Genomic DNA, 12,500 nt, shown 5'->3' on the forward strand with positions numbered 1-12,500 from the left:
TTTAACCATTTTTTTTTTACACACCAGTAGTGAACACACACAAACCAGGGAGAGCAGTGGGACAGCACTTATCTGCACCTGGGGAAGCAATGGGGATTAGGTACCTTGCTCAGAGGAGGCACCCCAGCGCTTTACCTGCTTAGGGATTTGAATCAGCGACCCTGTGGTTACGTGGGCTGTCCACGCCAAATAGCAGACAGAGTTGGCTCAGCGAACACATTTTGAGCACCTAAACAGCCCGATAATTCTCCTAAGATTAGGTGTGGCCTAAAAACAGAGCAAAAACAAGAAAGTGATCTGAGAGCGCACATACCTCACACATACCAAAACTTTAACACGCCCCTCTGTCCCAATGTTAAATGAAAAATAACTCCTCCATCGCTCTCCCTTTATCTGATCCTCTCCAGAATGTAACGGTTTCCCCCGCGGGTCCTTACGGACATACTGTAGGTTCAGGCATTTTTTGTACAATCGCTGTTATCCTTGTTGTCACAGGGAACAAGAGCGAATGCATGAATTAATACCAAGTGTGCTGGTTTCCATAACAACGTCATTCGCTTGTTGTGCTGTCGTTTGGGGTTTTGAGTGACACCAAAAAGTGAGGCGGGTTTAAAGAAAAACACGTCTCTTTTTCCACTTGAAAATACGCGGACCTCAGACTGACAACTGGACTGTTTTTCTTCATTTGTGAAAAGCTGGAATTTCATCCACGTCTCTGGTACTGCCCACATTTATGTTGCTTTGGACTAAATTCCTGTCAGGGTGTGGTCATGTTAAAACTCTTGAGGTTTTTTCCTTATTTTCATTTCATCTCATCTCATCGAGATGAATCACACGATCCGTGCGATCCACGCACCGATCCACGCTGAGTCGAGTGAATTCATTAACGTCCCGACCTTTGACACAGTTTCCAAAACCCTCTGGCCCGCAGGTTTTGTGCGAGGCCGTGTACTACGCGGTGTGCGTGCGCCGCCTGCGTCCAGAAGAGCAGGACGTGCTGGTGGAGTTCCCCCGTGTGGAGAGGGTGGTTCAGCGCGTCCCCAGAGTGAGACCACCACAGGGATTTGCTCTGTCCCAAGCCAGGGACCAGGCCCGCAAGGTGCACATGCTGCACACCATGCTGAAGGTGAGTCAGCACATTCGGTTTATTAGGTGACAGAGATGATGCTGGAGGCTGTTTTTTTGTTTGTTTGTTTGTTTGTTTGTTTGTTGGAAGAAATGTAAAAATAATAAAGTGTTTGTTTCTCTTTTATTAGAATTTCCTGGTTTATATGTTTTTCCTGTTGGTGGTTTTACTCCTGAACTACTCCGACTCGGCCAAAGACACACACGGGCTGAGACTGCGCACACAACTGCAACAGGCCCTACACACACCTGAGTATCACAACATCAGCAGGTATACACACACACACACACACACACACAGATTCCACATAGAAGACATTTTAATATATTAATTGAGAACATTTTCTTAATTAGAGCATAATACCTCATTTTCAGTCGTCCTCTAGAGACATTCTAAGAATTGTATTATTCTTATTGTTATTTTGCCTCAATGACTGAGGCCCCATTTTTATAGTGTTATTATAGACTCAATTTACATGTGTTAGTTTACATAAACTTCAGGTTTGAGACAGTGTCTCAAGTATCAGTAAATCAGTAATCAGATCTCAGTAAAATATGATACATTTCTGCCAATAAATGCACAGGAGGAGAGCAGAGCAGTACAAATGTCCTCGGTCGACCTCTATGAATGTATCGGTATGTTTGACGGCGGTTTGTTGATTTCTCTCTCTCTCTCTCACAGCCGAGACAATGTCTTGACATGGCTAAATGAGTCTCTGTTGCCGCGGTTACTGGACGACTCTGCCCTCTTGAGAGACACGGGGACTGTGTTACTCGGCACTCTGAGGCTGCGACAAATCCACGACGCACGGGGTGAGAGAGTGAAATGTGGTTTTATGGATTTGACCCGGGAACTTTTCGAACGTATCGAGTTGTGTGCACATGAGAGATAACACCTGTGCCTGTTCTTTGACTTTCTCTCGTTTCTATTGAGTGCAGTGTTTTAGCTTTCTGCAGCAGATGTTACTCTGCGTAAAGAAATCTCTCTGTTTCATGTTGGAATTCATTTTGTATGATGATGAGATGATTTTTGTTGTGTTTTTTTTCCCCTCAGTTGCAGATGGTGCCGGGGCAGTAGACGGCGTTTGGGCAAGGGGCCGCTTTATCGCTCCTGACGCAAACCAGTAAGAATAAAACAGGCTGTAACAGAGCAGCAGCTGTTTGGTTAACTTGTGGGCCACCGTCGCTGCACGTTAAACATCTGGCTTTCTTTGATGTGTCATGTTCTCCACTGCGTGTCCTCCCACTCGTCTTTCTAGGGTGTGGCATGTGGGTCAAGTGAGGATGTACAACAGAGGCGAGGCGGTCCACCAGCTGAACCGAAGCCTGGAGGAGGCCTTTTCCTCCTTACAGCAGCTGAAGCAGCTGCACTGGCTCGACTACAGGTAGCAAACAGGGGAACGCTTAAAGTAGCGTTACAGAGTCGGAGTTACAGTAATAGATGGGATAGACTGAGCAAAACAACTTCCGAGTGCTTATTCAGATTAGATGCATAATATCTCAAATTAAAATAATAATCACAATCATAATAACACGTCCAGAACTTTGAATATCTGGCAGTTATTTACAATTTAAGGCATGTTATAAGACAGTTTAAACACTTCTTATAGCATGGTGAAAAACGGTGTTAAAGGGTTAAGATAAATAGACAGACTGATTGATTGATTGATTGATTGATTGATTGATTGATAGGTTGAAAGATACACCTGTCCCTCTTACCTTAGAAATTCATAATTCTAACAAAAATATGGTTATGGTGTCAACAACCACAACAAAAGTCAATAAGTTTTCATTTTAATGTTGATATCTCATGTAGTGTGTACTTGCAGCGTGTGTTTTTTTTTTTTAAATTGTGTTTGTGTTCAGGACCCGCGCCGTGTTTGTGGAGTTCTCGCTCTACAACGTCAACACAAACCTCCTGGCTGTCTTCTCCTTCCTGTTTGAGTTTCCGGTGTCGGAGCGCGCCCAGTCCAGTCTCGACCTGCGCGTCATTACTCTGTGGCCAATCACAGGCCTGGACCTGCAGCTCCTTCTCACGGTAACCCCCGAGCGACCCCTCCGTCGACGCCGATAATGAGCAGCAAAATCAGTCGTGCGGTTAAAACCTTTAAAAACATGCACATTTGAAATCTTGTAATAAGAACCATAAACAAAATGCATCATATATTTGAAATCCTGCACCAAAAAGACACAAAAACAATGATGTACGACACATCCTGACCTGTAATGTGTCATCAATGTGTTCCATGTAACAGCTTAGAGGAAGCACATAAATCAGGATAACCAGTGTGAAAAACAAACCTGCTCTTGTGAAACTTGTGTTTTGTGATTCCCCAGATCATCCTGTTCGCCCTGGTGCTGTACTTCCTGGTGCGCGGGGTCTTGGGCTTCGTCCGGGGAGGCTACAGGTACCTGCTGTCCGCCTGGAGACTCCTGGGCATCTGTAAGCTGGCTCTGGCGGCGTCGGTGTGCGGGCTGCACCTGAGCTGCTGCGCCATGGCCAAGCAGCAGTGGGCGTCGTACACGCAGCGCCCGAGGAACGCCTTCACGGACTTCCACCCGCTGGCCAGACAGACTCAAATGTTCTCGGTCGCGTCGGCGATGCTGTTGTTCGTACTGGTGCTCAAGGTAAGAGAGAAGGAAAGAGAGCAGAGGCTGGTCATACACAGCAGATGTTATGTATATTCAGTAGTTTTAGATTGGACTGGATTAAATTAGATTGTTTTGGATTGGATCAGATTAAATTACATTTTATTGATCCCACACTGTGGACATTCACTTGTTACAGCAGCAGGAATACAAACACAAATCCTTCTATTCCTTTACTTTGGTGATTGTGAGGTGAGGCAGTCACCAGCCTGGATTCTAAATGACCTCATCCAAATCATCCAAGCTGTTTTCTGAATATGATCTCTTACCTTGTGGCAGACTTTATAGAGGTTAGATGCCATATGTCTGCCGTCTCTGCCGTCTGTGTTGTCGTCCTGCGGCTGTTGTGGCACTTTTGCCTTTGAAGGAAATTCCCCGTGGGGTCAATAAAGTCCATTTAATAAGATTTAAATAGATGTTCAGGAGCGAGACACATACAGAATCCCTCGGCGATGAGCACATGGTTTTTGCGACGGCTCGGCGCGATGTCCATGTCTGTGATCATAATAAAACGCAAGTTGTAAATGTGTTGAACGTTATATTTAACATCACGACCAAATCATTTGTACTCTTCCGCAGGCTTCTCACCAGCTGCGCTTTCTCAGAGAGTGGGCTGTGTTTGGCAGAGCTCTGCGGCGTTCGGTGTGGGAGCTGCTGGGAGTCGCCCTGGCTTTACTGCTGTTGATGCTGGCTTACTCACACACAGGACACCTGGTCAGTGTTTTCTCTCTTCACTGTTCCTTTTGTTTCTCTCCTACACACTCACACTCACGTCTTTACAGGAGGCTTAGTTCACAATATAGCTCCATGTTTATTAATAGACCAACTTCATTACCAGTGTATAAATAAAGAAATAAAAACATTCTGTTTTTCCCCTCCTTCACCGCAGCTCTTCCACTCCGTATTGGACGGCTACGGCAGTGTGAGCGCCACCTGTCTGTCTTTGCTTGGTGCTGGCGGGCGGGGCTTGTTGACCTGGCGTCCCGGCTGGACATTTTCTGGTCCCTCCAGCACGGTCTCCTCGCTGGTGTTCCACACAAGCTTCGCCGTGCTTCGGCTGGTGCTGCTCTGGACAATCACTTCCCTGCTGCTGAGGAACTACCGGCGCGCGCGGGCAGAGCTGTACCGACCGGCCGTGGACCTCCAAGACTACGAGATGGTCGAGCTGTTCCTCAGGAGACTCAAAATGTGGATGGGTCTCAGCAGGGCCAAGGAGGTACAACTGCTTATTTCATTAGCACTTGGTATTGCCACTGGTTTCCTGAATCGATTCTATACCAATTTAACTTTGTTATGAAAGAGATTTTCACAGAACTAATGCTGCGAATAGTTCTTTTAGAAACCTCTAAAACGTTCAAAGTTGAGCAGAGGATACAATAAATACAAGGCATATATTACAGGATCAATTTAAATATTTTAGCCATGTCAGAGGTCGGATGCTTAAAATAAAGTTTGCCAGGTCTATAAAGATTGTGTTAGGGTCAGAAGACACCCATGCTTTTCCTCTAAGCCTCCATTTCCCTTTTTTGTCCTGTTCCTAGTTTCGTCACAAGGTGCGCTTTGAAGGCATGGAGCTGCCACCATCTCGCTCATCCTCCACCAGCGACTGCAAGTCCCTGTGCCTGCCGCCGCTGGACGATCCAGACTCTCCACCCACGCCAGACAGCGTCGACGCCGGTTCGGAGGCCTCGTGGCGCCCGGCCTCTTCCAGTCCCTGCAGTCTGACCGAAGCCCCGGGCATCGGCCTGGGGCTCGGGTTAAGTCTGGGTTTGGGTCTGGGCCCCGGGGTAGTGGTGGGAGGTATTAGCTGGAGGGAGAGGGCCGAGACCGAAGCCTCTCTCAGGAGACTTCTTCCTACTCTGGACGCTCTGCTGCAACAGCTTGATCGTGTCACCATGGCAACAGAGGATCTGTACCACGTGGAGTGTAAACTGGAGCGCACCCAGAGGAAAAGGCGACACAGAGGGAGAGAGAAAGAAGGCGTTGGTCAAGAGAGGAGGAGCGAGGCAGGGCAGAGGAGCAAGTGTGAAGACAAGGACTCTGCCGGTTGGAGGGAGCGAAAGAGTGGAAAAGAAAAACACAAAGGGAGCAGGAAGGGCAAAAGGACAGATAAAAGTGAACTTGTAAAGGACTGTGGAAACACCACTGCTAATCCCAAAAAGACTCCTGTAGTTACACCTGCTCCCTTTTCTAAGCCCAGACCAGCCTCAGCCTCAACACTCACCCCTGCTCCTTTGCCCACGCCAGTCACAGAGAAATCTGCCGCCGACTCCTCTCTCCCCATCATATCGGGAAACACCCCCCCTACCAATGCCCCACTCAAAACACCCACTGCACATCCATATACCCCCGCACCTTCTTTGCCCTCCACTCCTGCCCCCGCACCCATCACCCAGGACTGGGATCCTCCCAGAGAGAGAGAGACGGTCCCCGCCTCCAGCCTGTTCAACCATCCGGCTCACACAACCACCATCCCCACACGCAAGCGAAAACGCAAGCCCCCACCCCTGAAAAATAAGGTGCACCCCAACTTAGACAGGCACGGCTCCGGACACCCCAAATCATGAGGACAAACGGACAGATGAAGAAGGGCAGAGGGGTAGAGGGGGAAAGGAGGAGAGAATAAATGTTGGGTTAAGGACGAGAGGAGGACAGGGACAGCGGGTTTTGTCCCAAGGTGCCGCTCTCTAAACCCAGGAAAGCAATTTGGGTGAAAGCAGAAGAGACAGCGATGTGACGAGATGAGCAGTGATCAAATCCCAGCTCAGTTCACTCTGAAACAAGGTGCGGGTTCACCTGTGTTTAAGTGAGCTGCTTCAAACAGTCACGTCAAGGTCAACACTAAACTCAAACAGCACTCTCCCACCTTTCCTTTACGATAAAACTAACCCCATGCGACCCTGGTGGTCACATGGGGTCACTGACAGGAACACACAAGCGTGTTCACCAGAGGACTTTGCCAACTGAAAGCAGACAATTGGCAGTCAGTCTTTTTTTTTGTTCTATGTATATATCAGAAGAAAAAACCCCGGTGTGTTTCTCAATTGTGTCGTCTTGTCTACGTGTGTTTATATTGTAATATTTCGGTTACCATGGGTACAAGTGGCCTGTCTGAAAACGTGTCACGCGTTTTCGACCCAAATTTGCATGCAGGCACACACACACACACACACACTCTACACACGCACACAGAAAATGAACACTGTAGGCACAGGTGTGCTAATGGTAACACGTCATACACTACAGCCACACTAACACACACACACACACTCACAGACTGTTGGGATTCCCAGCAGCTTGTTTTTCAGGGTGCAGATATCAACATCTCTCCATACAGGTCCACTTGAGAGATTAAAGACGAACGAGGAATAGCAACTGAGTGTCGTTACGGAGTAAAAAAATGATTTTGCATTCGCTTATATGAGGTAAAGACTATTAACACATCTTAAAGCTATAATGACGGAGTATTTTATTGATTTTGTTCCATATGGTTGTGATTTAAAAGCACTTTTGTTCAGATGTAGATTGTCTCGTCAGCGAAGGAGCGGAGTAAAAAAATAATAAGCTTGGTATCCAGACCAATAGAGGAAGCTTCACTCGTATCGTCACTATAAACGTTGCCAAAGCTTTTGTATCATTTATGTATCCTGAATTGTTACCGTGCAGAGTAATTATTCATTCATTCATTCATTCAGTTTGTACTTAGCACTTTATTTTCTGGTTGAGCTGATATACAACATATTTAACTCTCCCTGCGTCAAGTTTTCCTTCCATTATAGAGACGTGTTTGTATTATTATTGAATCAGTCGGTTTTGTATTTGGTCTTTCGCTTGCGTCTCATATTTGTTTTTGTAATGTTTTTGTCTTATTGTGATCAGTATGAGGACACTACACTTCCAGTGTCCAGTGGCCTCAGATCTCAGGGAACCCCCCCCTCCCCACCCCATCACCTGGACAGACGACAATAAAAACCAAATATGCTTTCTTCACTTATCACAGAACATGGTTTAGAATTTGGCCATTAGCCTCAATATCCAGCTGTGTGGAATTTCAGCTGGTGTCAGTCATATGCCGGTCTCTTTTTTTTTGGGTTGGTTGTTGAACGATATGAAAGGGAATTGATCTTTCAAAAGGTAATGCTAATGGGACATCCACAGAGGGCTCAAGGTCCTTTCTCCCTCCCTCTTCAAGGCTGGTGCCACCGTCACACAGCACGTTCAATGTGAACCATTTTGTGTCAAACCCATTTTCACTTGACTTCGTTTCAGGATCTCGCAAAAAAAAAACAAGCCCACGTTCCATTCCTTTGTGTGTGTACATGTGTGTATATATTGGTGCTTCATGGTGTATATATTTTTGCTTCTCATGATCAGAATTGTTTAAAATGTTGCAGCAGCGTTTTCATAATGTCAAGCACTGGTGTTTTTACGAATTCCAAAGATTTACCTATCTCCAGTGTGACTGAAGCACTTCAGCCAAAGCTAACAATGTACTTACATATAAAGCGTTCTCCACAATAAGCCAAACATGAAACCACAGGAAGCCCAGCTGTTAACGCCTCCACACACGTACCTGCTTCATGTGCACAGTATGCAGCAAGAACCGTGCAAGAGCTCTTTGTCTTCAAGCTGCCTCGTGTTGTACAATGCATTTTTGTCTTAACATATTTTGTCTCTGCTTTTTTTTTTTTGTATCATCTTATCGTGTAATGTTTGCAGTTGTAGCACTTCTCATGTTTTTGCACTTGACAAAGTCAAATAAAGAGTTTGACAGCAATGACGAGACGAGATCACGTCACGCATCATTTATGTCCTGCCTGAAGCTCAGGGGTTCACAGCCGCTTATTTACCAGCTGTCGTGGAACAACAGTGTCATGTGTGTGTCTCCTGAGTCCGACTCACTCCATGCCTCCCGCAGTCACATTCAACTCAAACAGGGCACGACCCCCACATTTCATGCTCACGGTTTATTCCACTAATAAACACATCCTGCCTATGATCATGTGTGTGCTTGTTGATCGGCCAGGGATTATGAACAGAATTAAACAAAATCAGTGAAATCATCCACTGTGGAAACGAGTCTCTTTCTCTGACCCGATGTCTCGGCGTTCGACGCTGAAGCGCTCTGCTGAAATGTTTTATTTGGCTGAGCGTGTCCCTGGGTCAGTGAGATCCCCGGAGTCGAGCGAGACTGAATATCTTCAAGAGCCTTGGAGTCGGAGCAGAGGGAATAAAACAGATGGATGAAATGTAAAGGGAGGAAATTAGAAAATATCATTGACCGTGAAAGTGATTTACGGAGAGTCATTTCAAGTTGGTGTGTGTGTGTGTGTGTTGTTCTCACCCGGGTCCTGATCCGCTTTATGTGCCTCAATCTTGCCAACCACTTGGAGGCATAAGCATCAGAGGGGTTTGCTCGGTGCTGATGCACCAAGGAAGCCATCTGCACAGAGACAAAGACGTGTCAAAGACGTGTGAAACAAGTGTGTGTGTGTGTGTGTGTGTGTGTGTGAGGGGCAGAGATATGGGAAATAACTTACATTCGCATGCAAGGCCATCTGTCTGACTAAGAGAGGAAGGTTGCGGTCGGATACAATTTTTGCCACCGTTGTATCCACTAAACCTTCGAGGTCTGCAAAGGAGAGAAGTGAGAATAAACGACAACAGAGTCACAAGAAAACAAAGGCCCAAACAGTTTGATCTGCTCACCTTTGCGGCACTGGAGGGTCACCAGGTTACATTCATAATCCAGTGGTTTTATGATGACTTCCACAAAATTGAACTGACCCTAAAACGAGACAAAGGATTACAGCTGATTCATGAATATGCACTGAGAATGGTCGTTTTCCGGGGGGGCGAGTACCTTGATGGTGCCCAGTTTGTAGTCCTCTCCAGCGTCGTTGTACACCACCATCACAAAATCGTTGCCAATGTGACGCTTTTTGTTGCAGCAGCCCTTGTCGCTCTCCCTGTTTGGCATCAGTGTGGCTATGTGAAAGATGGCTGCAGAGACACAACGTCGTCCATAGACGGAGCAGAATTATCACCACAATCCTTACCATATTACACAAGATATATAAATGCACTAACCCTGCATGATGTCGTCATGCCAGCAGTAGGTGAACTCTCCGTCATCTCCGTATTGGTCGAGCCCTCCGAGGAAGATCTGGTCGGGGTCACAGTCTTTCAGGTGGATCAATTTGCCGAGGCCCGTCAGGAAGGCGGCGTAGCGGTTCGAGCCGTACTCGTTGGAGAGGATCGACACCTCGTTGTTCACCTGTCAAAAGGTCACGTGTGAGGTCGTTGAGTGTGTGGACAGTCATTATTGTGAGGCGCCAAATCAAGGTGCACGTCTTCTCACCTGACCAGCTCCCACAAACACCACTCCAATCTTGTGGGTGTCGTAAGGCGGCATCTGGTCCAAGACCTTTACAGCGCGGTCAATCACCTGCCAGAGACAGAAAAGTCAGTGACACAAATATACATGTACAGTATATAAGATGAGGTAAACCGACCTGAGTTTTGGGCAGCAGCAGTGGTTTGTTGGCCTCGTTCCCAAAGAAAGGAGAGTGGTACAGCTGCAGGAAGACGAAGCTGCAGGAGACAAACACTGTGTCAGAGACTGAGAGGGAAAAAAACAACACTTAACTTAGGCAGTGCTCTGTGCGACGTACAGCTATCCACATAGACTAAAAATGATTTTTAAAGTGAAGCCTATGAAGTAGAATGGAGGTAGCAAAGCACAGCACATGAGTGGACACCAGTGTGATTGACAGCTGGTATTGCCCAATTGCAGGCTTCACAACAGGATTTTGTTTTGAAACTACACCTGTTTTTAAAAACTTTATTCTTGGAAGAGGTTTACCAACTTTGTAAATTTAAGAAGTTCTATACTTTCAAATTTCACCAAGTAATGTTTCATCGTCTCTATCTTCAACGCAAACATGGCTCACAGAACATAATTAAGGGTTTCTTAGCTGGAACACTGCCACTTGACAGAGGCCATATTAGTCATGGTGTCGCTAATTTGGCAGAGACAGCTGCAGTAGTGTGTTGTATAAATGGTGGAGTACCTGGGACTCAGGCCAGAAATCTTTTCTGCGTTGCCAGGTCCTGGCCGACCATGATACGAGTCCCTCTCTGTCCTCCTTTCTCTCCTGGACGGCGCCGACACAGAGATGGTGTGACCCCGTGGTCTGTGGCCACCGCCGGGAGAGATGGCTCCAGGTTGTGCTGCTGCTGCTGCTGGAAACTCCAACCTCATCCTCGCTCCTCCACTTTGAGATGATGCTGCACCTGGACCGTCAAGACCTTGGCTCTGACCTCCGAGTCCATTAATGTCAGGTGCTGTGCTTCCCTCCACCTTCTCCTTCTCAAAGTGAGGCTGCTGGGGTTGAGGTTTGCCATCTGAAGGCACTCTGGGCTGGATAGGGTCAGCCAGTGCGGTCTCGGACTCCTTTGCAGCTTTGGCGAAGGCTTCAGGTAGCGTCTGGAGCTCTGGGGAGGAGCTGGACTTATTAAGTCCATGACCCTGGGACTGAGACTGAGCCTGGAAAGGAAGCTCTGGCCCCTGGCTGCCTGGAGTGGAGGGTTGATCGATGGGAATGGCTCCTTCACTTACTTCCTCCAGAGTCGACTTCTCATCATCTTGACTGGAGGTGGAAGAGGACTGGAGGAGACAGTTAGGTGAATTGATTTCAAGCTCTTTAAGTGACAATACAAGTGGCTTAAGCAGGTTTTTAGCAGATTAGCCTATTACACAAACAAAACCAGTCATTAAAAATTCAAGGGCCTTGCATTACAGAGGCTGCCAATTTGCTCCGTCAAACTGATGAAGCAGGAGACCTCCGTTCTAATCTGCCTATAATCTGCAGTTTCACCATTATGTCACTAATTATTACACAATAGACCTCCTTTAAGCCTTTTAAACATTCACATAGTAGTATTTTATTATTCATTTTGCTCCTCTCAATTACGCGTTGTATTCTGTTAATTTGCTCTCAGAAATTGGCCACGCCAACAACCTACCCTGCTGAGGGTCCCAGGAGGTGGAGTCTTTGTGAATTTGTCAGCAGACATGAAGATGGGATCAGAGGTCATCGGCTCAAACTCTTCGCTCTCCAGCCTGTCAGGTGGCGTGTGTGCTGCGCTGACCCCTGACCCTTCCTCTAGTACCACCACGGACTCTGTAGCGGCACACAACAGCAACCATGATGGTTATAGGTGAATGTACACACACACAAACCACAGTGTTGTCCACTGTGTGTTACATAAACACAGTCATAGGTACTATGTGTCTCCGCCAACAAACATTCAAGACAAAAACTCAGGAATGTCAGTCAAATTAATCGCGGCCATATGAAACACAGCCTGATGCATCCACGTGACAAAGTCAAACACACACAAACAGATAAAGATCACAACCTAAATTGAATCAAACAACAAACACTGAGATCAGAGACAGAGAAAAGGGCAATGCAGCAAGCAGCATCTCTCATCACTGCTTCTTCTACTTGATTTCCAACAAGGCACAAGCATGCATCGGTTTGGTTGGTTATAGACGGACACCATTGAGATTGCAGACCAAATGAAGCTACTGCAACAGCAGCCCAGACCAGGTAATCATCAGGTCCTGTATCCCCCAACAATCCACTCAACAAAAAAAAACAAAGCAGCCAATAGTGCAGCTCTAAATAAAAGTCTTCATCGTCCTACTGGGTTAACAG

The 12,500-nt window shown here is 46.7% G+C and overlaps 2 protein-coding genes across 8 annotated transcripts in view; one reads left to right on the forward strand and one right to left on the reverse strand.

The window, feature by feature from the left end:
• pkd1a (polycystic kidney disease 1a) overlaps positions 1-8,562 on the forward strand; it is a 60,064-nt gene extending 51,502 nt beyond the window's left edge. The window contains exons 44-53 of the mRNA XM_058640197.1: positions 871-1,126; positions 1,257-1,396; positions 1,808-1,938; positions 2,180-2,249; positions 2,385-2,510; positions 2,992-3,163; positions 3,463-3,753; positions 4,354-4,488; positions 4,664-4,990; positions 5,316-8,562. Of these exons, the coding sequence (XP_058496180.1) occupies positions 871-1,126; positions 1,257-1,396; positions 1,808-1,938; positions 2,180-2,249; positions 2,385-2,510; positions 2,992-3,163; positions 3,463-3,753; positions 4,354-4,488; positions 4,664-4,990; positions 5,316-6,341 (2,674 nt within the window). The 3' untranslated portion in view covers positions 6,342-8,562. The remainder of the gene's footprint in view (positions 1-870; positions 1,127-1,256; positions 1,397-1,807; positions 1,939-2,179; positions 2,250-2,384; positions 2,511-2,991; positions 3,164-3,462; positions 3,754-4,353; positions 4,489-4,663; positions 4,991-5,315) is intronic.
• A 160-nt stretch (positions 8,563-8,722) lies between these two features.
• Positions 8,723-12,500, reverse strand: part of tsc2 (TSC complex subunit 2) — a 24,376-nt gene continuing 20,598 nt past the window's right edge. For all 7 annotated transcript variants that reach the window (XM_058640100.1, XM_058640101.1, XM_058640106.1 and 4 more), the window contains 10 exons: positions 11,803-11,960; positions 10,848-11,443; positions 10,290-10,368; positions 10,136-10,222; positions 9,865-10,051; positions 9,638-9,777; positions 9,484-9,562; positions 9,315-9,406; positions 9,119-9,217; positions 8,723-8,983 (listed from right to left, as the gene is read on the reverse strand). In XM_058640100.1, the coding sequence (XP_058496083.1) occupies positions 8,816-8,983; positions 9,119-9,217; positions 9,315-9,406; positions 9,484-9,562; positions 9,638-9,777; positions 9,865-10,051; positions 10,136-10,222; positions 10,290-10,368; positions 10,848-11,443; positions 11,803-11,960 (1,685 nt within the window). In that variant the 3' untranslated portion in view covers positions 8,723-8,815. The remainder of the gene's footprint in view (positions 8,984-9,118; positions 9,218-9,314; positions 9,407-9,483; positions 9,563-9,637; positions 9,778-9,864; positions 10,052-10,135; positions 10,223-10,289; positions 10,369-10,847; positions 11,444-11,802; positions 11,961-12,500) is intronic.

Source organism: Solea solea, chromosome 10 (genome assembly GCF_958295425.1).
Source record: "Solea solea chromosome 10, fSolSol10.1, whole genome shotgun sequence".
Taxonomy (NCBI): domain Eukaryota; kingdom Metazoa; phylum Chordata; class Actinopteri; order Pleuronectiformes; family Soleidae; genus Solea; species Solea solea.